The 25218-nt window shown below is 40.6% G+C and overlaps 2 protein-coding genes across 2 annotated transcripts; one reads left to right on the top strand and one right to left on the bottom strand.

Moving 5' to 3' along the window:
- Window positions 1-2294: 2294 nt before the first annotated feature.
- LOC111528910 (acyl carrier protein, mitochondrial-like) lies at window positions 2295-16199 on the bottom strand. Its single transcript, XM_023195781.2, has 5 exons — window positions 15967-16199; window positions 14498-14568; window positions 12929-12999; window positions 4780-4933; window positions 2295-3370 (listed from the first exon to the last, which is right to left on the bottom strand). Exon 5 carries the CDS (start codon window positions 2939-2941, stop codon window positions 2474-2476), a length of 468 nt encoding a protein of 155 aa, XP_023051549.2. The 5' UTR covers window positions 2942-3370; window positions 4780-4933; window positions 12929-12999; window positions 14498-14568; window positions 15967-16199; the 3' UTR covers window positions 2295-2473.
- A 7923-nt stretch (window positions 16200-24122) lies between these two features.
- Window positions 24123-25218, top strand: LOC111528903 (vomeronasal type-1 receptor 2). The gene has a single exon (XM_023195767.2). The coding sequence runs from the start codon at window positions 24211-24213 to the stop codon at window positions 25216-25218; it is 1008 nt and encodes a 335-aa protein (XP_023051535.1). The 5' UTR covers window positions 24123-24210.

Raw genomic sequence — 25218 nt, 5'->3', positions numbered from 1 at the left:
CATTTAAACTTTGGTGAATCTGACAATTATGTGTCGTGGAGTTGCTCTTCTTGAGGAGTATCTTTGTGGCGTTCTCTATATTTCCTGAATTTGAATGTTGGCCTGCCTTACTACGTTGGGGAAGTTCTCCTGGATGATATCCCGCAGAGTGTTTTCCAACTTGGTTCCATTTTCCCCGTCACTTTCAGGCACACCAATCAGATATAGATTTTGTCTTTTCACATAATCCCATATTTCTTGGAGGCTTTATTTATTTCTTTTTACTCTTTTTTCTCTACCCTTCTCTTCTTGCTTTATTTCATTCATTTGATCTTCAATCACTGATACTCTTTCTTCCACTTGATCGAGTCGGTTACTGAAGTTTGTGCATTTGTCACGTAGTTCCCGTGTCATGGTTGTCATCTCTATCAGTTCTTTTATGGTCTCCGCATTGATTATTCTAGCTATCCATTCATCCATTCTTTTTTCAAGATTTTTAGTTTCTTTGCGCTGGGTACGTAGTTCCTCCTTTAGTTCTGAGAAGTCTGATCGACTGAAGCCTTCTTCTCTCAACTCGTCAAAGTCATTCTCCGTCCAGCTTTGTTCCATTGCTGGCAACGAGCTGTGTTCCTTTGGAGGGGGAGATGCGCTCTGATTTTTTGAATTTCCAGCTTTTCTGCACTGCTTTTTCCCCATCTTTATGGTTTTATCTGCCTTTCGTCTGTGATGATGGTGACATACTGATGGGGTATTGGTGTGGGTGTCCTTTCTGTTTGTTAGTTTTTCTTCTAACAGTCAGGACCCTCAGCTGCAGGTCTGTTAGAGTTTGCTTGAGGTCCACTCCAGACCCTGTTTGCCTGGGTATCAGCAGTGGAGGCTGCAGAAGATAGAATATTGCTGAATAGCAAGTGTTGCTGTCTGATTCTTGCTCTGGAAGCTTCATCTGAGGTGTACCCAGCCATGTGAGGTGTGAGGGGTCGGTCTGCACCTCAGTTGAAAACGTAGAAATCACCCATCTTCTGTGTCACTCACGCTGGGAGCTGGAGGTTGGAGCTGTCCCTATTCAGCCATCTTCAGAGCACAGATTTTTTAGGGCAGTGTAATTATTCCATAAGATACTATTATGGAGGATATATGGCTATTATATATTTGCCCAAACCTAAGCATATATAGAGTGAACCCCAACACAGACTATGGACTTTGGGCAATAATGATGTGTCAATGTAGGTTTATCAATTGTAACAATGTACCACTGTGGTGGGGGATGGTGATAATGGGGGAAGATGCTGTGCATGTGTCGGGGCACAGAGTGTATGGGAAATCTAGTACCTTCCATCAAGTTTGCTGTGAACATAAAATTGCTAAAAAAAAAAATAAATAAAAGTCTGTTTTTAAAAAGTATAAGCTAAGAGTTGATATAAAGTTACAGGAAACAGAAGTAAAAGGAATAACTAACACTATCCTTTAACAAAGTTTTGGAGGTTATATATGTTTTGAGGAAACGAATATTCAGACATAAACACTCAAGGAAGAAATCTTCTGGTAAAATATATAAAACATCATGAAAGAATATGAAGCAGAAATATATATATATAAAATATTCATTCATCTCATGTCCCCACACACTGTAGATATAAAACAAAAAACATCAAGAGTATCATAAAAACATGTAACTGGTGATTCAATAAAAGTTCATTTAGATCAATGACATTGTGACACTGGCAAAATGAAAGTGTCAGTGGCTTAAACAAAACAAATTATAGTGAACTTTAAAAATGTATACATAATTCAACTTTATCAGCTCCCTCAATAAAAGCATAAAAATCATACTGAAGAAAAATGTACAACTGCACATATGGGATGAACAATGTGGTATAAACAACAGTTTGGTCAACATTTTTGCAGATATGAGGTTGAGAACTTGGACAATGCTCTCTCAAGGATAAATTCCTACCCCTTGTATTGCTGGCTCCAAGGGAATGATCATTATAGATCTAATCAGCATTGTCACACTGCCCTTGGGAGACACTGTAAACTCCACAAAAACCAGGTCAGAAGCACTTATCCCTCAGGCTCTTCTGATTCTCTCTCAGCATACTGGGAGATGCTGGCTACTCTACTCAGTGGCTTCAAGAGGCACCTCTGTATGTAGCAGAATGATACTGTAACAGATTAATTAATGTTCTCTTTCAGGAATATTCTGTTACTAAGGAAACCTCTTCCACGGGAGAGTCCACCAAAAGTTGTCCATCGCCTATTGGTGGGTTATCACAGCAGAAAGAGAGGAAATTTCAGACTCTAAGAATGTGTATTTCTTTTTTTTTTTGGTTTTATAGATTTATTTTCAAAGAGTAAAACACTTACACAATTTAAATACAAGTCCATCAGAATCACTCTGTCAGAGTCAGCAATGATGCGAAAATGTGTCCTCACTGCCAGACATTCGCCACTATCATCTGAGTCCTCTCTCCCCAAAGCCAAAGGGTCTGATACTTTATTCATATACATCTTTCTTATCTGCAATGTAATCTACAATTTCTTGTGGACACATTAACTTTTCAGCATCTGTATCAGGAATTTCAAACCCAAATTCGTCTTCCATGGCCATGATAATCTCCACTTGGTCCAAACTATCTAAGCCCAGGTCTTTCATAAAATGAGAATCTACTGAAAGCTTCTCTGGGTCAATCTTGTCATAGAGTTTCAATACATAAAGAACACGGTCCCGGATGCCCTCTAATGTCAAAGGGGGCATGTTGCTATACTGGCGGCACAACTGTGTAACTCTACCAGGAACCTGCACGAGCTTTAAGGCTGGCTGCAAAGGCCCGAGCCTTGTCTGGGTCCCCGCGGAGCACAGACCGGTGCTAAGAGGCCGGGCCACGGTCTGCATCCGGACCCGGGGCAGCGCAAAGGCCACGGGCAGGCAGCGGACATAGGCTGAAAGGACACGAGACACCATAGCTACGCTGACCCAGGATGCACTGCCTCTTTTTTTCTTTTTTTTTTGAGATAGAGTTTCGCTCTTGTTGCCCAGGCTGGAGTGCAATGGCACAATCTCGGCTCACCACAACCTCTGCCTCTCGGGTTCAAGTGATTCTCCTGCCTCAGCCTCCCGAGTAGCTGGGATTACGGGCATGCGCCACCATACCCAGCTAATTTTTGTATTTTTAGTAGAGGTGGGGTTTCTCCATGTTGGTCAGGCCGGTCTTGAACTCCCGACCTCAGGTGAACCACTCACCTAGGCCTACCAAAGTGCTGGGATTATAGGTGTGAGCCACCATGCCCATTCAGAATGTGTATTTCAAAACCAACTTTCAGAGGTAAATCTTAGAAGAATATGAAATCAGGAAGACTAAGGTCTCTCTAAGTTCCTGGGCAGGGTAGAAAACTAGAAAAGGGAGAGAAATAAAAGATATGGGGGTAAAATAAAAGGGTCGGATTTTGTAGGATTCTTAAGAAGAGGTAGCGTGCTCTGTCCACAGGCTGCAAGATGAGAACCTAAAAGAATGAGATATATTCCCATTTTGGAATGGCAATCAAAAAGAGCATCTCTCTGTCACGTCTTTATATTACTGCTGAGTAACAATCTGAAAAGCCTCCCCTTTAGACACACACATGTGGCAAAAGCAGAACTGAAGGAATGGCCAAGGGGCTTGAACAAGTAGAGAGACTGACGGTCTTTGAAATTTCAGGGAACCCCAGATACATCTGGGGGGAGCCACTGTTTTCTCATTTTCCTGAAAAGTTCTTGCAGGTGTAAGAAATGGGAATAGAAACTGAATAGGTTCTGGAGCCAGGGCTACAAAGGCCCCAGCTCTGATGTGCACAGACTGAAAACCACGTATCAGATGAAATTATATACACAAAAAGACAGCCCTTAAAAATAGCCACCTCGGTCCCTCTCAAAACCAAAAGACCAAAATGATCAGAGGGGCCAAACAGAGTATTGTAGGTCATGATAGCACCTTTGCTTTTGTGTCTGCATGAGTTGGGGCATCATGGGAGAGTGGGAGTTCAACCTTTTACACATTTGAATAACTGTGTTGGGGGAAAGTGGGAGGGGGTGTGGACTTTAATTTGAGAGCTCATAAGAAATAAACTTTTGTTTTCCCGGTGATCTTTCCCATTTGCAGAGTTTCCCAAACAATACGCAATGGAGTAGCTTACTCTGTGGCCATCTGAGTGCTTATTTGTGCTCACATTCCGACCTACCTGATTTTTCCACTATTTTCACTTCACTCTCCATAGTCTAGGACTCTTTCCTGTGCTCCAAAATGAACATAATATTCAGCTCAGGAAAGATTTCAACTTATAAAGAAAAAAGGAACATGGTGTGTTGTGCTTTTCCTGGATACATTCCCAGCCCTTTGTTCAGCTATGAAGAGAGGATATTACAGATGGGTCTGGAAAACTATTTCCCAAAACGATCTAATAAATCAGTCAACTGACTGCCTTCTTCTGAATGCTCAGGGATTATTTTAAATATGCAGACTCTGAAAAAACTACTGAGTCAAAGGCATGGGGATAAAACCATGATACCAGATATTTTAAAACATTTTCCATAAGGTTTTGTAAGTACTGATGTTCTGGAACCACCACTCGTCAAACCTGATTATGTGCAGAACTTCTGACGAAAGGGGAAGTGTAAAGTCTATATGCCACATTATGAAGCATTTCCACTCTGAATCAGAAAGTTTCAGTCTCCCCTTTTAGAACAGGGATCGGATTCAGAGAAGCATATTGGGGGCTCCCAAGAGACTCACAAGGAAACATGTAAAGATGTACAAGGGTGGTTACCGTTTTCTGGAGGGATGTTATCCTCATCCAGAGAGAGCAGGTTCCTATAGTTCTCCAACATCACGTCCCTGTACAAGGCCCTCTGGGCAGGGTCCAGGCACTCCCACTCCTCTTGAGAGAATTCTATGGCCACATCCTTGAATGTAAACAGTCCCTGAAATAAAAACACACTTCACCAAGTGGACACAGGAAAATTTCTTATTTTCACACAAAATGACAGAAAAGAGGTGTAAATATTCACTTGGCCAGAGTGATGTGACTGATTTATGTGAGTTAATGTAAGCAACTTATATATCCCTGATTTTATTTTTTTTAAACTGAGATGAAATTCACATAACATAAAATTAGCTATTTTAGGCTGGGTGCAGTGGCTCACACCTGTAATTTCAGCACTTTGAGAGGCTGAGGCGGGAGGACCTCTTGAGCTCAAGAGTTTGAGACCAGTCTGGGCAACAAAGTGAGACTCCATCTCTACCAAAAAATTTTTAAAAATTAGCTGGGCACAGTGGCATGGGCCTGTGGTCCCAGGTACTTAGGAGGCTGAGGTGGGAGGATCACTTGTGCCTGGAAGGCGGAGACTGCAGTAAGCAGTGATCATGCCACTGCACCCCAGTCTGGGTGACAGAGCAAGACTTCACCTCAAAATAAAACAAATAAATTAGCCATTTTAAAGTACAATTCAGTGGCATTTAGTACATTCACAAAGTTACACACCACCACCTCTGTCTAGTTCAAAAACATTTTTATCATCTCCAAAAGAAATGCCATACCCATTAAGCAGTCACTCCCCATGTGACTTTAACACAAAATAAGCTTAACCAAACAGGTAAATGACTTGCACGCTGCAAACTATAAAATGCTAATGAAGGAAATTAAAGACAAAACAAATAAATGGAAAGATATTCTATGTTCAAGAACTTAGGAAATTAATACTATGAAAATGTCCGTACTATCCAAAGCAATCTACAAAAATATAAGAAATAATCCTAAAATTCATATAGAACTATGGCCAGGCACGGTGGCTCACGCCTGTAATCCCAGCACTTTGGGAGGCCGAGGTGGGCGGATCACAAGGTCAGGAGATCAAGACCATCCTGGCAAAACACGGTGAAACCCCGTCTCTATTAAAAATACAAAAAATTAGCTGGGCGTGGTGACAGGCGCTTGTAGTCCCAGCTACTCAGGAGGCTGAGGCAGAAGAATGGCATGAACCCGGGAGGCAGAGCTTGCAGTGAGCCAAGATCGCGCCACTGCACTGTAGCCTGGGCGACAGAGTGAGACTCTGTCTCAACAACAACAACAAAAAAATTCATATAGAACTATAAAGACGCAAAAGAGCCAAAGCAATTTTGAGCAAGAATATCAAAGCTGGCAGTATCGCACGTCATGATTTCAAAGTGTATTACAAAGGTATGGTAATCAAAACAATATGGTACTGGCATAAAATAGACACACAAAACAAAAGGACTAGAATACAAAGCCTAGCAATAAACTCACACATATACAATGAACTGATCTTTGACAAGTGTGTCAAGAATACATAATGGAGAAAAGATGCTCTCTTCAGTAAACAGTGCTAGGAAATCTGCATATCCAAATGCAAAAGAATGAAACTGGATGCTTATCTTATGCCGTAAATAAAAATAAACTCAAAATTGACTAAAGACTCAAGGTAAATTTACTCAATTTACCTTGTGTCTTTAGTTTTACCTGAAATTGTAAAACTCCTAGAAGAAAACATAGGGGAAAATGTTCTTGACATTATCTTGCCAATGGTTTCTTGGATATCACACCAAAAGCACAGGCAAGAAAAGCAAAAATAGACCAGTGGGACTACCTCAAACCAAAACACTTGTGCACATCAAAAGAAACAACCAACAAAATGAAAAGGCAACTTATGGAATGGGAAAATATTTGCAAACTATGTATCTGAGAAGGGGTTAATATCCAAAAAATATAAGGAACTCCTACAACTCAAGAGCCAAAAAAACTAATTACCCAATAAAAAATGGGCAAAAGAGCTGAACAGACATTTTTTCCAAAGAGAATATAAAAATGGCCATTAGGTACATGAAAAGGTGCTCAATATCACTAATTACCAGGAAAATGCGAATCAACAACATAATATGATCTCACATATATTAGGATAACCATTAAAGAAAACAAAATCGACAAGCAATGTCTAGGATGTGGAGAAAAGGGAACTGTTGTACAATGTTGGTCAGAATATGAATTAGTGCAGCCACTATGGAAACAGTATGGAGGTTCCTCAAAAATTAAAAATAGGCTGGGTTTGGTGGTTCACGCCTGTAATCCCAGCATTTTAGGAGGCCGAGGTAGGCGGATCACAAGATCAGAAGTTCAAGACCAGCCTGGCCAACATGGTGAAACCCCGTCTCTATTAAAAACATAAAAATTAGCCGGGTGTGGTGGAGGGTGCCCGTACTCCCAGCTACTGAGGAGGCTGAGGCAGGAAAATTGCTTGAAACCAGGAGGCAGAAGTTGCAGTGAGCTGAGATCATGCCACTGCATTCCAGCCTGGGCAACAGAGGAAGACTCCATCTCAGGAAAAAATGAAAATAAAAATAAAAGTAAAAGTAAAACCACCATGATCTAGTAATTCCACTACTGGATATATATCCAAAAGAATCAAAATCACGATCTTGAAGAGAGATAGGGACTTCCATATTTATTGCAGCTTTATTCTTAATAGCCAAGTCATGGCTAAATGTCCATCAAGGAATGACTGGATAAAGAAAATGTGGCACACACACACACACACACACACACACACACACACACGAATATTATTCAGCCTTAAAAAGGAAGGAAATTCTGCTATTTACTATAGACTACCTGAATGAAACTGAAGTATATTATATAAATGAAATAGGCCACACAGAGAACAAATGCATGATTCCACTTACATGAGGAACTGAAAACAGTAAAACTCATAGAAACAGAGAATAGAATGGTGGTTGCTAGGTGCTGAGTGGGGAAACGGTGAGGTAGTAATTAGTATCAGTTATGCAAGATGAAAAAGTCCTAGAGATCTACAGAATAACACAGTGCTTACAGTTAATTCTGTATTGTATACTTAAAAATTTATTAAGACAGTAGTTCTTAGGTTGTATTATAAAAATATGAAATAATAAAGACGGCAGAAAAACACTTTTTGAGGCATTGGATATGTTTATGACAGATTGCAGTGGTGGTGTCAGAGGTGTATACATATCTCCAAACTCATTAAATTGTATACATTACATATGTATAGCTTTTTTATGTCAATCATACCTCAATAAGGAAGTTAAAATTCATTTAAAACTGAATTTTTCAGTTTTCCTTTTATTGATTTCCAATTTCACTCGATTGTGGTGTGAGAACAGTTTTATGAGTTCTAGCTTTGTACTGAGACTTGTTCTGTGGCCTGACACGTGGTCTATCCTGGAGAATATTCTATGTGCATTTGAGAAGAGTACAGATTCTGTTTTTACTGAGTGCAGTTTTCTTTCCATGCTTGTTCGGTGTAGTTTACAGCAGTGGAGTCCAATCTTTTGGCTTCCCTGGGCCACATTGGAAGAAGAAGAATTGTCTTCGGCCACACATAAAATATACTAACAATAATGATACCTGATAAGCTTTAAAAAAAAAAGAAAACACACACAAAAAAATCTCATGTTTTAATAAAGTTTACAAATTTGTGTTGTGTCACATTCAAAGCCATCCTGAGTCACATGCAGTCCGTGTTCCATGGGTTAGATAATCTTGGTTTAAAGTGTTGTTCAAGCTCTTTATTTCCTTACTGATCTTCTGTATGGTTGTTCTATCCATTATTAAAAAGAGAGCACTGAATTCTTTAACTACTATAGTAGGACTGTATCTCCTTGTAATTTTTGCTCCAAAATATTTGGGGCTTTGATATTTGATCCATATTTTTTATAGCGGTTACATGTTCTTGATGGATTAACCCCAATATTTACTGTCCTTCAACATCTCTGGTATCAATTTTTGACTTAAAGTTTATTTGGTCTGCTATCGGTATAGCTATCCAGCTAGGTTTAATATTTGCATGAAATACCTTTTCACATCCTTTTATTACACTTTCCAGCCTATTTGTGTCTTTAGCTCTAAAGGAAGTCTTTTATAAACATCATATAGTGAAATCATAGTTTTAAAAAATTATTCCTCCAATAAGTGCCTTTTAATGGAGAATTTAATCCACTTCAGAGTCAGATAAAAGTAACTACTGATAAAAGAACTACTTTTACCATTTTGCTACTTATTTTTTATATGCCTATCTTTTTTGTTTTATAATTATTCCCTTAATTCCTTCTTTGTGTGTATAAATTTGTGTGTGTATATCATTTCGGTTCCCTTCTTTACATTTTTGCTATTTTCTTAATGGTTGCCCTGGGGATTAAAATTTACATCAGAAGCTGATAATAACTAAGTTTCAATTGATGCTAACTTAACTTTAATTGCATAACAACTTCTGTTTCTATATAGCTCTGGCTGGTTCTCTTTAAACCGTCAAAAATTACTTCTCTGTGCATTTTATAGCCAGTAACAGATTTATAATTATTGTTTTATACATGCCTTTTAAATCATATAAAAAAAGGTTTTAAAAAACCTAGTAATATTGGCTTTTATATTTACACCTATATAGTTCTTTTACCTGTATTAATTTGTTCTTATGGCATTAAGGTACTTCTGGTGTCCTTTTATTTCAGCCTTAAAGACTTTGTTTAACATTTCATGCAGGTAAGTCCACTAATGCAAACTCCCTCAGCTCTTGTTTATCTGGGGATCTTAACTTCACTGTCAACTCTGAAGGATAAGTTGCCTGATATTGAATTCCTGCTGGATAGTTCTTCCTTTCAAACTTTGAATATGTCATTCCACTAATTTCTAGCGTCCATAGTTTCTGATGAGAATTTGGCTGTTAATCTTTTTGAGGATCACTGTACATGACAAATCATTTCTAAGTTGCTACTACCATGATTCTTTTTTCCTTCCACAGTTTGATTATGTGTATTGCTGTGGATCTCTGTAAGTTTATCACAATTAAATTTCACTGAGTTTCCTAGGTATACAGATTCATGCTCTTTATATATTTGGGAGGTTTCAGTTCTTATTTCTTCAAATATTCTTTCTGCCTTTTGCTTTCTCTTTTTCTTCGAAAATTCTTATTAAGCATACATGCCTATGCTTCATGGTGTCCCAAAGCTTTCTTACATTTTATTTTTCTTCACTTTCTTCTGCTCAGATTAAATAATTTCAATTAACCTAAAGTTTAAGTTAGCTGATTCTGTATTCTGTCAATCTACTCTTGAAACTTTATAGCTGAAATTTTCATGTTATACTTTTCAGCTCCAAAACTTCTATTTCACTTCTTTTTAATAATTTCTATGTCTTTACTGATATTCGTTGAAACACTGTTGTCCTACTTTCCTTTAGTTCTTTGTCCACCGTTTACTTCAGCTGTCTGAGCGTGGTTAAGATAGTTGATTTAAAGTATTTTTTCGTAAGTGCAGTATCTGAGCTTCCTCAGAAACATCATTATTAAGCCAGTAATCATGCTTCAAATTGCCCAACCTGGAAGAATCCTCACACAGCTGTAATACAGTTGGCCTGCTCAGAGGCAGCCAATGCGGATTCTTTATAACGGAGAAAAACTGTAAACAACCAGTGTGTCTTCAGTAAGAGAATGCTCCAATGAGAAAGCAAAAACTCAAGTTATCTCTGTTTACCAGCCTAAAAATGAAATGAAGACATACAGTACACAAATATACAAATTTGCAAAACAGAATATCACAACAAAATATTCACTACACATTTTCTAAAATTAAGCTATGATTTTTATGATTTTTCTTCCATTGAAGAGAACAAACAGTAGTTCCTGATGAGACAGTGAGTGATGGTGGACTGGACAACATAATGTTTTACTCCTCAGTCCCTAAGCATCGCTGTGTGACATTTTATCATAAAATATATATATATATATATATATATATATATATATATCATATGATGCTTACTACAAAAGAAATGTGGTATTTAACAACAAGTAGTATAATGAGAATTTGGCTCCTGCCTCTCTGATGACAGGAAGTTCTGCTCATAGGTCTTAGCTACATTATAGTCATCTTTTGGCTATTATTATTATTTTTTTTTGAGATGGAGTCTCGCTCTGTCACCCAGGCTGGAGTGCAGTGGCGCGATCTCGGCTCACTGCAACTTCTGCCTCCCTGGTTCACGCCATTCTCCTGCCTCAGCCTCCCGAGTAGCTGGGACTACAGGTGCCCACCACCACGCTCGGCTAATTTTTTTGTATTTTTAGTAGAGATGGGGTTTCACCATGTTAGCCAGAATGGTCTTGATCTCCTGACCTCGTGATCCACCTGCCTCGGCCTCCCAAAGTGCTGGGATTACAGGCATGAGCCACCGTGCCCAGCCGGCAATTATTTTTTAATTATTATTATTTTTTGAGACAGAGTTTTGCTCTTGTTGCCTAGGCTAGAGTACAATGGCACGATCTTGGCTCACTGCAACCTCTACCTCCCGGGTTCAAGTGATTCTCCAGCCTCAGCCTCTCGAGTAGCTGGGATGACAGGCACATGCCACCATGTCCAGCTAATTTTGTATTTTTAGTAGAGATAGGGTTTCACCATGTTGGTCAGGTTGGTCTTGAACTCCTGACCTCAGGTGATCCACCTGCCTCAGCCTCCCAAAGTGCTGGGATTACAGGTGTGAGCCACTGCACCCGGCCCCTTTTGGTTATTATTAAAAAGTCAAAAAAATAACAGATGCTGGTGAGGTTGTGGAGAAAAAGGAACACTTACACACTGTTGGTGGGAGTGTAAATTAGTTCAACCATCCTGGAAGACGGTGTGGTGATTCCTCAAAGATCTAAAAACAGAACTACCATCTGACCCAGCAATCCCATCATGCGTGCACGAACATACACATACGTGCACACGTTCACTGTAGCACTATTCTCAATAGCGAAGACATGGAATCAACCTAAATGCTCACCAATGGTGGACTGAATAAACAAAATGTGGTACACACACACATACACCACGGAATACTATGTAGCCATAAAAAAAAAAAAAGAGATCATGTCCTCTGCAGGAACATGGACGGAGGTAGAGCCCATTATCTTTAGCAAACTAACATAGGAACAGAAAACCAAATGGTGCATGTTCTCACAAGTGGGAGCTAAATGATGAGAACACATGGACACATAGAGGGAAACAACACACACTGCGGCCTATCATGGGTGGAGGGTGGGGGGAGGGAGAGGATCAGGAAAAATAACTAATGGGTACTAGGTTTAATATCTGGATGATGAAATAATCTGTACAACAAACCCCCATGACACAAGTTTAGCTATGTAACAAACCTACCCCTGGACTTAAAGTTAAATTAAGAAAAATAATAAATTATAGACATTTTTATCTAAACACCCACTGCATGAGAATTCCTAAATGAACAGCAGAGTCTTCATGAGATGGGTGCACTGTGAAGAACTTAAAGAACCTCCTGCTGTTAAGACAATTATGTTGATTTAATATTTTAAAACCAATTAGGAAAAAAGACTACCTTCTCCATCCCCAATGTCTACTTCTGAACTTCCCATTCTATTCCAAATTAATATTTTAGAGCCAGAAACACAGACTCAATTGTTTAGCTACAAACGTATTATAAACTCAAGCTAAGCAAGTTTCCCCCATCAGCCTTCTTTTCCAAAGTTTTCCAGGTATTTGTGCACATTAATATATCACTTACATATGCTGCTTCTTTCATCCTGCTTTATAAAGAGCTGAAAGGGCATCCAAACGAAGTCTCTAAACAGTCACTGCCACCCAACCTCACTGACACCATGGAGCCTGCCCCCCACATCCAATCCATGACTAGGCATAAAACCCTTCCCAGAACAATCATCTAAATGGAGCCTTTTCCAAAGTTCCATGTTACTGGGTCACAGTGAGATGGAATCTAAGTGGAGATGGAATTGAGGGAAAGCCCTGGGTGTGAATATACATGTTAGTCAGGACACTTCAGAGTCAGATAAAATCAGCAAGTCCAAAATATGGCATTTCAGGAAGGAGAGGACAAAACAATCAACCAAGAATATAACTTTTACCTGAGAAACAGCCATTCCCTCCTCTTCTTTCTTTCCTCTTCCTCTGAGTCTCTTTCTCAGGTAAGATCAGTCTGTATGTCAAAAATATGTTGTTTAATGCTTAAAATCAATACAGGCCCTTTCTCTACCACACACACACAAAGGAAGAGGCTTGATATAGCAATAAGATGGTCCTTAGCTTCCAACTGCAACAAGAGTGAAAATAAACTCATGAAAAAAATAAACTCCTAAACAGAGACTAAGAAGTGAGTTATTCCACCTATGTCTTCAAAAAGTTTTCCCTTCTGGCTGAAACCCAACATTCTGCATCAACTGCATTGTCCTCTGTCCACCTGACGCTCAGCCAAGAAAAACTGCTGTGTCCAAGTTCACAGACTCTCCCTGGGTGGCCAGCATCCAATGACTGTCAGTCAATGCAGGATAATAAAAGCCTAAAATTGGAACAGGTGAAGAGCCACCATAGCTCCAGAAATCCCTGCTGTAGCCATGCTACGTAGTTTAGATATTTGTCCCACAGGCAGAGGGAAAGCATAAAAGGATTTAATGCCAGGAGATGACATAATAAAACTTAAGACTTACTCCTGATGCAGAGATAGTGAGAAAGAATAAAAAGCTGAGGGAAGCAGCTCTATCTCTAAGCCTATGCCCCCACCCCTTTCCTAGTAGTTTCCGTCATTTTTGGAGGTCTGAGAGTCATTTAGGACTAACTGTAACTGGGCACCCTCTCTCAAACAATTGCCACATGCAGACACATGCTCAATCCTGAACATCATTTCAGGGCTTCCACTGGCTCAGATTCAGAATTTCTGGTATACCCATCATCTCCATGTTACCGGTGGGCACTCTGAGCCTCAGAGAGAGGAGACATTTCACCAAGTTACCTGGAAAAGGTCTGAGTTGAGTGAGCAGAACTCAGTTGTAAATGAATTCTGAAATGGTGGCCTGGATAGGGCAGTAGGAAAGGTTTATCCTTATTTCCACATTACCATTCACATTCCTGAGTAGAAGCTTCTATTTCATGGGTTTAATCAATCCCAAGGATTTAATTCCTCTTTTCCAGAAAAATATTCAAAAATATGAAATTACAAATGGCTATGACTCTTGGAAAGCATGAAAGGGGGTCAGCTGTGGAGATTAGTGCTGAGTCATCTCTTCGTTATGAACAGATGGGCTCTGTTGGAACAAAATTCCACACCAATCCAGGCCATTCTTCAACATCTTGCAGAGAAAGGACAAAGAGGACCTGGGGGAACATCTACTTAGTGGGAGGCTTTTAGATGATATAAGGGAGTAAAGAAACTGAATAGAGCTGAGCCTTGACCAACACCACTGATAGAGGCACTAACCACGCCCCACCCCCAGTCAAAAATCCAGGTACAACTTTTGATTCCCCAAAAACTTAACTACTGATAGCCCATTGTTGACCAGAAGTCTTACTGAAAACATAAACCGTTGATAAAGACATATTTTGTATGTTACATGTATTGTATACTGTATTCTTACAATAAGGTAAGCTAGAGAAATGATACTGTTAATAAGAAAACCATAAAGAAGGGAAAATATATTTACCATTCACCAAGAGGAAGTGGATCATCACAGTTCTTCATCTTCCTCGCATCCTCCCCGAGGTCATGTGAGGCCTCTTCCTCGCATCCAGCCCTGTGGGCTGCAGTGGAGAAGAAAAGGGGTTCATTTTGCTGTCTCAGGAGTGACAGGGGTAGAACAAAAGCCCCTGTATAGTTGGACCTGCATAGCTCAAACTGGTGTTGTTCAAGGTCAACTGTATTAAACTAACCGGTTAAACCAGATTTTAAGGGCTAAAAGATTATCAACACCCTTAGAGTGAAACACTGTGAAATCAGGTACCAGACATAAAAGAATAGTTCCAATATATGATAAAAAGTGGAAAGCATTTAGGCCAGGCGCGGTGGCTCACGCCTGTAACCCCAGTGCTTTAGGAGGCGGAGACAGATCACCCGAGGTCAGGAGTTCGAGACCAGCCTGGCTAACAAGGTGAAAATCCCATCTCTACCAAAAATACAAAAAATTAGCCGGGCATGGTGGCGCATGCCTGTAATCCCAGCCACTCGGGGGGCTGAGGCAGGAGAATCGCTTGAACCCTGGAGGCGGAGGTTGCAGTGAGCTGAGATCGAGCCACTGCACTCCAGCCTGGGCGACAAAGTGACACTCCGTCTCAAAAAAAAAAAAAAAAGGAAAAGAAAAACAAAGCATTTAAAACTCATAAGCTGAACAATACATTTAAGAGAAAATAATTTGAAAAAATTTTTAAAAATCCAATAAATTCTGGAATTACATTTCAGACAGGTTGTATATACATCAAATTTAGAAAATGACACAAGCCACACACAAAAAAGGAGGGAATAATATTGTTAACGTCTGTTTGTAAAGCAGCATATGGTGTCACAGTTTCTTCCCATTTCTTGACTCTCCTCAAGATCAGAGAAAGGGAAGAGGGTAAGCTGGAATCAACTGAGCTAAGTCAGTTAACCCTCTGGCTGAATAAGGGTTACTTCAGATGTAATAATTAGAAAACGCAGAAACCTCACACCCTAGTTTTGCAATGTTCATTCTCTTCTGCATAAACAGTGAATCAAATTTTAAATTAATTATAGAGCCATGCATCAGTACTTCACAACTTAATGTTCCACATTAAATCAACCCCAGACTCACTTGGATTTGGGTCCCCATCAATCTCTCTCTCCTACCTTCTGTTTCTTTCCTTTTCTTTCTCCCATTTCGGCGTTTCCCTGTCCATTTCTGCTCATTTTGCTTCCCTTCCCCTCCTTCTCTGACAGTGTTTGGCCCCATCTTGGTAGCATCCTTTTTTTTAGTCCCTGCTACTCTTTCAGCATTTCTCCCTCTTTCTCCTCCATTTCTGCTTCCCCTCTGTTCTCCCTGGTGGAGGGCGAAGGGTGTGTATCCGCCCCGAATGAGGGCTTTACCAGGGGGAGCGAAGGAGTCAGAGAAGAGTTTTAAGCAGAGAAACGACGCGGTGGGCGGTCGGTGGCCACACTGACCTAAGGCAAAAAAGTAGGGACCAGTACCCACTTCAGAACGATTTTAATCCGACATGGACGCAGACCTCCAGACCCTCTCGGAGCTACGGGACTGGGAACGTCTAGGGGCCACGCCGCGAGAGGAATGAGTAGGTTCGGGGTTTCAACCTACAGGGCGACCCCAAAACCCGACAGCGGAGCGTGGGAACCTGGAGCCCGCGAGGCGCAGGCTTTAACCCCAAAGACGGAGACTCACTCACCCGAGAGTGCCAGTAGCCCCGCGAGATCCGCTTCCGGGTCGGCAGGAACCTGCGCGTACGCGAGTGCACTGGGGAGGCGCAAAGGGCATGGCCAGGGGCAGGGCGCGGACCAATGGGGGGATGGGCGGGCAAATGGCGGGGATGGGCGGGGACAAAGACGGATGGGCAGGGATAAAGGCGGTGGGCGGGGACAATGGCGGGGCGGGGAGGGGGCGGGGCCTAGGGGTCTGACTGCAGGACCTTTCCTCGGCGCGTCCCAGCGACATTTTTTTTTCTGTTTGTCGTCCAGCAGTACTCGATTCTTCACTTTTGGATTCCCTTTAATCTCTTTAGTGTCCTTTGGAGCCTAGCTAAGCAAAAAATTAGAGACCCGTAGGTCCCTTATATTGGAATCGGAGCTTAAGTTGGGAAAGGTTTGCTTGAAAACGTTTTTGCGAGCGATGGAGGCGCGTCCTGCGATCAATCAGGAGGAGCGCTGGGACCTGGTGGATGGGAGAGGGCGACGGTACATGGGGGCGCTTGGATCCAGGAACTTCTGAGATCCGGACGATTAGAATTTTTATTTCATTAAGCGAAAGCTGGAGTTGTCTGCGTAGGTGATGGAAACTAGAATGAGATGCATTTTTGTGCCTGTGCGGACTGTAAAATTTTATATTTACTTTCACTGGAACATAATTTTTGTTTCTGTTCCCCAGTCACCCACGAGGCAGAGATGCATCGTGGGCTGAGTTCCAGAGAATTTATGGGATCAGACCCTGGGCTGTGGGGGTGGAAGGCTGAGGCTTGGCTTTAAAAGAACAAAAATTTCTGCTTGTATCGATATAAATTTATTTTCCTTTCTTTATTATTCTAATGCACGCTTCTTGAGATAAATTACAAATCCAAGTACTGGATATATTGGAGTCGGTATCTTGTGTTTTGCCTAAGTTATTAATTACTAATATAATATCGTTATTATTATTTTGAGATGGAGTCTCTCTCTGTTTCCCAGGCTGGATTGTAATGGCGCGATCTCGGCTCACGGCAACCTGCGCCTCCTGGGTCAAGCGATTTTCCTGCCTCAGCCTCCCGAGTATCTGGGACTGCAGGCGTATGCCACCATGCCTGGCTAATTTTGCATTTTTAGTAGAGACGGTGTTTCATCGTGTTACCCAGGCTGGTCTGGGACTCCTGAGCTCATGTGATCCGCCCACCTGGGCCTCAGGAAGGGCTGGGGTTATAGGCGTGAGCCACCGCTCCTGGCCTTTAGTTTGTAGAGTCTTTATTCTCAGTTACTCGGAAGAGTATTTTTAACATAATATGTGTTTGGCTGTGCTCCTGGCCAACTGAATTGATTTCTCTTGGGCCCAGAGAGGAAACTTGTTGACTGGAGACTCCTCAAGAGAAGAGGAGCCCATATCGGGTAGTATCTGAGTAAACCAAGGCCTATCCACTGCTTCTCTGAGTCTCTGTTTTCCTCACTGGGAATTACATCTGATAATAGGTGAAGGGTGAAAAAATGAGAGTGTATTTTAGCATAAAAATACATATATATGTTATTTACAATATAAACATACACATACAAAAATTCTATTTATTTTTACATATAAAATACATATATGTATTTAATTTTTTTTTTTTTTTTTTTTTTTTTTTTTTTTTTGAGATGCAGTCTCACCCTGTCGTCAGGCTGTAGTGCAGTGGCGCGATCTCGGTCACTGCAACCTCCGCCTATCGGATTCAAGCGATTCTCCTGCCTCAGCCTCCCAAATAGTTGGGATTATAGGTGCGCACCACTACGCCCAGCTAATTTTTTGTTGTTGTTGTTTTGTTTTGTTTTGAGACGGAGGCTCGCTCTGTTGCCAGGCTGGAGTGCAGTGGCACAATCTCCACTCACCGCAACCTTTCCCTCCCGGATTCAAGTGATTCTCTTGCCTTAGCCTCCTGAGTAGCTGGGATTACAGGCATGTGCCCCCATACCCGGCTAACTTTGTATTTTTAGTAGAGACAGGGTTTCACCATATTGGTCAGGCTGGTCTCGAACTCCCGACCTCATGATCCACCCGCCTTGGCCTCCCAAAGTTCTGGGATTACAGGCATGAGCTACTGCGCCCGGCCTTAAGAAATGTTTTTAAAGTGTAAGGGCACAGTTCTTGGTGGTGGAATATATAAACTGTAGGTTGGAGAGTCTAATTCCCCTGGATGGGGACATAGCCACATGTAAGGCTGTCAGGAGGGAAGTTTGAGGACATCATGGCTCCCAATGTAGGAAATACGGGAGAGACATTTGTCCTTCGATTTTCTGCTGAGAGCTTCAAAATGCACATGCCCCAAGATTGTGTCACTTTTTTTTCATGATGAAATGGAATTTATTTCTGGATGTGTGTTTTAATGTTCTAATGCTGCAATTTTGGGGGTGAAGAAAATAAAATTCAAGTAGAAAATGAAAGTTTTCCTTTTCCTGACCCTTCCATTCTAGTAAATAATTGAGATGGATAGGGTTAAAAGTTTAAGGAAATGTTTTCCTAAACTTGAAAAATTTTAAACTTTCACTCTGCTTAATAACTCATGCTGGGAACAATTTTGTACAATAAGTAAATAATGTGGATGGTAATATGTTCCCATTGATTATTCCTTGTTTCGTACTAGTTTTGTATCAACATATCCCTTCATTAGTTTGAGCTGTATCTTTCCAGACCATTTAATATGTATTTAAGGTGTAGGATAGTACATATAGTCACAGTGCACTTTTAATTCTGTACTGATATTTTACTTAAACCCCACCAATTGATTTTCTTAATCACAAGTACTTTCTGGGGATATTTTCTAATTTTAAAGAATATGAATGTACCAGACTTTATTTAATAGTTTCCTCATTTTAGACTTTCAATGTTGTTCTATTTATTTATTTATTTTTTGAGACAGAGCCTTGCTCTGTCACCCAGCAGTGGTGCGATCTCAGTTCACTGTGACATCTACCTCCTGGGTTCAAGCAATCCTCCTGCCTCAGCTTCTCGAGTAGCTTCTTGAGTAGGGTGTGCCACAATGCCTGGCTATTTTTTGTATTTTTAGTAGAGACAGGGTTTCACCATGTCTCTACTGATCAGGCTGATCACGAACAAGTGATCTGCCCGCCTTGGCCTCCCAAAGTCCTGGGATTACAAGTGTGAGCCACTGTACCCAGGCCCTATTGCTTCGTTTTTAGATATTAGGTAGAATGTACAATTCTATCAGCATACTTCTCGAATTTTGAATGTGTGTGTGTTACGTGGATGTCTCTGGAAAGTGGCATTGATGGCTTGTAGGCTGTACTAGTTATATCTCTCTGCATAAAAAATTACCCCAAAACTGAGTGGCTTAAAATTACCATCTTCTTATAACAACAGATGCTGGCGAGGATGTGGAGAAACAGGAACGCTTTTACACTGTTGGGGGGGAGTGTAAATTAGTTCAACCACTGTGGAAGACAGTGCAGCGATTCCTCAAGGATCTAGAACCAGAAACACCATTTGACCCAGCAATTCCATTACTGGATATATACCCAAAGGGTTATAAATCATTCTACTATAAAGACATATGCACACGGATGTTTGTTGCAGCACTACTTACAATAGCAAAGACTTGGAACCAACCCAAGTGCCCATCAATGATAGACTGGATAAAGAATTTGTGGTACCTATACACTATGGAATACTATGAAGCCGTAAAATACAATATGAGCTCATGTCCCTTGCAGGAACATGGTTGAAGCTGGAAAGCATCATTCTCAGCAAATTAACACAGGAACAGAAAATCAAACACCACATGTTCTCACTCATGAGTGGGAGTTGAGCAGTGAGAACACATGGACACAGGGAAGAGAACATCACACACAGGGGCCTGTCAGAGGGTGAGGGGAAAGGTGAGGAAGAGTATTAGGACAAATACCTAATGCATGCGGGGCTTAAAACCTGGATGACAGGTTGATAGGTGCAGCAAACCACCATGGCACATGTATGCACGTTCTGCACATGTATCCCCAAACTTAAAGGAAAATAATTTTTAAAAACCTACCGTCTTCTCTTATCCTACAGTTTCTGATGGTCACGAAGCTGGGACCAACTTAACAGGGTGGTTCTAGCTCACTGGCTTTGAGGAGGTGGTGGTCACACTGTCGGAACACTTGACTTTGGGGCCTCAGTTTTCTTCTGAAGATTAGCATTATGGTAAAACAATGGACATCTTAAGGAAGACTACATAATCACCTGTGGAAATAGCATGCTCATGGTCAAAATAACATAAATGTAAGAAAATGCAGAGGTTCATTGAAGTATTTTATTAAAAATACATTTCAAGCCGGGCGCGGTGGCTCAAGCCTGTAATCCCAGCACTTTGGGAGGCCGAGACGGGCGGATCACGAGGTCAGGAGATCGAGACCATCCTGGCTAACATGGTGAAGCCCCGTCTCTACTAAAAATACAAAAAACTAGCCGGGCGAGGTGGTGGCGCCTGTAGTCCCAGCTACTCGGGAGGCTGAGGCAGGAGAAGGGCGTAAACCCGGGAGGCGGAGCTTGCAGTGAGCTGAGATCAGGCCACTGCACTCCAGCCCAGGCGATAGAGCGAGACTCCGTCTCAAAAAAAAAAAAAAAAACATTTCAAGTATCTAACCAATAAATATATACCCACTAATAATTTATTTGTTCTTATATTCTGATGTGTAATCACTAATAATTAAACACTCTAATAGAGTATGATTTCTAAGTTAATTTGCTAATGAGAAATAATTTACAGGGTAAAAAACTATTTTCCCAGTTAATATGGTCTTCTTATTTAATTTTAAATACGTTGAACCACATTCTCTTATTTGCATGTCTTGTATTCTAAATAAACCTTTCTCAGGCATGCTGAATATTTAAATTACTATTTATTTTTTGAATTTATTTTTACATTTAGGTCTATTTATTTACTTATTTATTTTGAGACCAGGTTATCTTATTTATTTTGAGACCAGGTTATGAGACTGACTAGTTTTTGTATTTTTGGCAGAGACGGGGTTTCACTGTGTTGCCAAAGCTGGTCTCAAACTCCTGGCCTCAAGCAATCCACTCACCTCATCCTCCCAAAGTGCTGGGATGACAAGTGTGAGTCACTGCACCTGGTCTGCTATGTTATATATAAATTCAGAACTTAATTAAAATGTTTTTTAGGCCGGGCGCGGTGGCTCAAGCCTGTAATCCCAGCACTTTGGGAGGCCGAGACGGGCGGATCACGAGGTCAGGAGATCGAGACCATCCTGGCTAACACGCTGAAACCCCGTCTCTACTAAAAATACAAAAAACTAGCCGGGCGTGGTGGCGGGCGCCTGTAGTCCCAGCTACTCCGGAGGCTGAGGCAGGAGAATGGCGTAAACCCGGGAGGCGGAGCTTGCAGTGAGCTGAGATCAGGCCACTGCACTCCAGCTCGGGCGACAGAGCAAGACTCCGTCTCAAAAAAAAAAAAAAAAATGTTTTCTTCTTATTAGGAATATAATAGTCACAAAATCTTTTCATAGCCTTTTTTTTTTTTTTTTTTTAAATAAGAAATAATGGAAAACAGTCTTTCCCAAACACTCCAATGATCTCTTTGGATATGCTCACTAGAAACTTCTAATAGATTCTAGGCATTAAAAAAGTTTTCCAGAACTATTCTCAGCTTCCCAAGTGTAAGCTGGCATTGACACTACAGGTGAAATCCTAATTGCAGTTCTGTGGGGAGATGAGGTCACAGAATCACAAAGCCACATTTCAGGCTCTGCCTTCCTCCCTCCCACACATGCTTTGACTGTTAAGATCGTCACCCTTAGCTCACAGTCCTGGCAGCAGGAAGGAGTCCGGTATTTTCTACTTTAGACTGAGGGACATAGTCTGTATCAGGAGTCTGTACATAGGAAATGTATCAGGAATCTGGGTAGGCGTGCATGTCTGGAAAAGAAACTCTTTTGGGGTAGAAATTGGTCTGGGGCAAAACTAAATAGGAAGAAGGAATAATGCCTGGGGCATGAGCTGAGCTTGTGGAGAGGGACTGGAGGTCTGAAATCCTAAACTGAACCATGACTACTGCTAATGGAATATAACAAAATTCTCATTGAAGGGGTTTTTGGTGTTTAATCCAAGTGTTATCAAAGTCTGAATTTTAATGTGGTTCAAGATTGTAATTTCAAAATTAAGCTACTGTTTAATATGGTGTGCAAAAGTCACAGAGATATTTTCGGAAGTAGTATAACTATTTCTGTAAAAGCTCTATGCATGGGATAACGAATATGACAGAGCTAATTGAATTATTAATTCATAGCAAAAGCAATGTGACTGAATAGGAATTGCTGAACTATAAATATTTTTCTGTAATATAGGTGTGTCATGCTTAATAGAGACAGTACATGTGTCCCTGCTGGAAATGTCTGTGGTCTGTTGATCATGCTGAGACTATTTTCCTTCCTGAAATTAGGGAAGGTTCTTTAAGAAAAAGTTAACAACATAATAGAGGGTTTCAGACAGCAGACGATTAAGGACTTAATTTTAAATTTTAAATTTTAAAACTATTAAATATAATCTCATCAGAAGAAAGCAATTTTAAGGCTCATATAAATCTTGTTATATTTTCTCTGTTTTATGAACATTTCAACATTATTCCAAAGCTCACTACCCATCTCTCTCTCTTTTCTTTTTCTTTTCTCTTTTTTTATTTTTTTTGAGACGAAGTTTCACTCTGTCGCCCAGGCTGGAGTGCAGTAGTGTGATCTGGGCTCACTGCAACCTCTGCCTCCCGGGTTCAAGCGATTCTGCTGCCTCAGCCTTCTACGTACCTGGGACTACAGGTGCGTGACACCACACCTGGCTAATTTTGTGTGTGTGTGTGTGTGTGTTTTTTTAGTAGAGATGGGGTTTCACAGTATTAGCTAGGATGGTCTTGATCTTTTGACCTTGTGATCCACCCATCTTGGCCTCCCAGAGTGCTGGGATTACAGGTGTGAGTCACAGCGCCCAGCCTCTTTCTCTTTTCAATGTATTGAATGCACAAGATTCCATACTTTCAAATTCCATTTTGCATATTTATTATATTTTCATAAGTTTCCCAAATCAAATATTAAGTTTCAGTTAGTTGTTTTAAAATAATAAACATAGTTACATAATCTTTAAAATGATTGTTTTCTACCCTAAAATACTTTATCACCTTTTATATTTCATGTCTCATATTTTAGTGCACAACCTACCTAATTTTGTACATTAATTTCCGTGACAGGTGCCATAGTATTTTTAGTCTTTGCAGATAATTAAATGAGTTTTTCCGCTGGTATCTTAACATCTACCCACATTAAATACATTGGGTCATATAAAATTATTTAGTGCTTATAATTTATTCAGACCTATGAATATTCACTCAGAAGTTATATTGATATGTAGAATAAATACTTTGACAAAAATAGGAAATTATCAAACCAAATTTATAAAGTGAATATGACAAATATTTATAAATATGTAGGTGTGTGTGTATGTATGTGTGTATATATGTATATATACAAATATGTGTATAGATATATAAAGAACACAAGGCAACTATTATGGTATAGCGTAGTGGTGAACACCAGTGTCACTGCAGTCAGGCTACTCACGTTCAAATCTTCACTCTTCTGGTATTTAAATGAGTCACCTAACCTCCTTGTGCTTAAACTCTTTTAGTTGGTGAAAGGAGAATAACATGAATTCCTAACTCATGGAGTTGTGAATATTAAATGTTAGAATAGGTACAGCATCTATTTTTTTTATTTTTTTTAATTTTTTTTTTTTTGAGACGGAGTCTTGCTCTGTCGCCCGGGCTGGAGTGCAGTGGCCGGATTGGTACAGCATTTATAAAAGTCACTCATACATTGTAGGTGCTGTAAAAAGAAACACATGAAACTTGGGAAATTTCTTAACAATATATCTCTCTATATATTTCACTTTTAATTCTCAGGGGGAAGAAATTGTCGTAAGTGAAAGATTCTTTTCCATGAAAATGTGGCCCACAACTCATGCTGCCATGCAGAACCTTCTGCTTACTGAATAGAGTGCTGGAAAATGACAGAATGGCCTCTGTGGATCTGAAAATTGGAATGAACTTCCTATTCCAGGTAGTTGTTGGAATCCTGGGGAATTTTTCACTCTTATGTTATTATATGTCCCTTTACTTTAGGGGATACAAGCCAAGATCCACAGATTTGATTCTCAGGCACTTGACTGTAGCTAACTCCTTGGTTATCCTCTCTAGAGGAATCCCAGAGACCATAGCAGCTTTTGGGTTTAAACATTTTGACCATTATTTTGGATGCAAACTTCTTTTGTATGTACACAGGGTAGGCAGGGGTGTGTCCATTGGAAGCACCTGCCTCTTGAGTGTCTTCCAGGTGATCACCATCAACACTAGGAACTCCAGGTGGGCAGAGATGAAAGTGAAAACCGCAACGTACATTGGCCTCTCCAATATCCTGTGCCGGGCCTTCCACATGCTGGTAAATGCCATTTTTCCTATTTATACAATAACTGGCAAATGGAGCAACAACAACATCACAAATAAAGGAGATTTGGGATGCTGTTCCGCCCCACTTAGTGATGAAGTCATCAAGTCAGTTTATGCAGCATTGACATCCTTCCATGATGTTTTGTGTCTGGGGCTCCTGCTCTGGGCCAGCAGCTCCATAGTTTTGGTCTTGTACAGGCACCAACAGCAGGTAGAATACATCCATAGGAACAATCTCTACCCCATCTCTTCTCCTGAGAACAGAGCCATCCAAAGCATCCTTGCATTGGTGAGCACCTTTGTATCATGTTATGCCCTTTCCTTCATCACCTATGTTTATTTAGCTCTGTTTCATAATTCCAGTTGGTGGCTAGTGAACATTGCTGCACTAATCACTGCATGGTTTCCAATTGTTAGCCCTTTTGTTCTCATGTGCCATGACCCCAGCAGATCCAGGCTCTGCTGTATCTGCTGTATCTGCAGAAGAAATAGACAATTCTTTCATGTTTTCAGGAAAATGTGA

Source organism: Piliocolobus tephrosceles, chromosome 21 (genome assembly GCF_002776525.5).
Source record: "Piliocolobus tephrosceles isolate RC106 chromosome 21, ASM277652v3, whole genome shotgun sequence".
Taxonomy (NCBI): domain Eukaryota; kingdom Metazoa; phylum Chordata; class Mammalia; order Primates; family Cercopithecidae; genus Piliocolobus; species Piliocolobus tephrosceles.
This window is presented reverse-complemented; position numbering and strand designations above follow the sequence as displayed.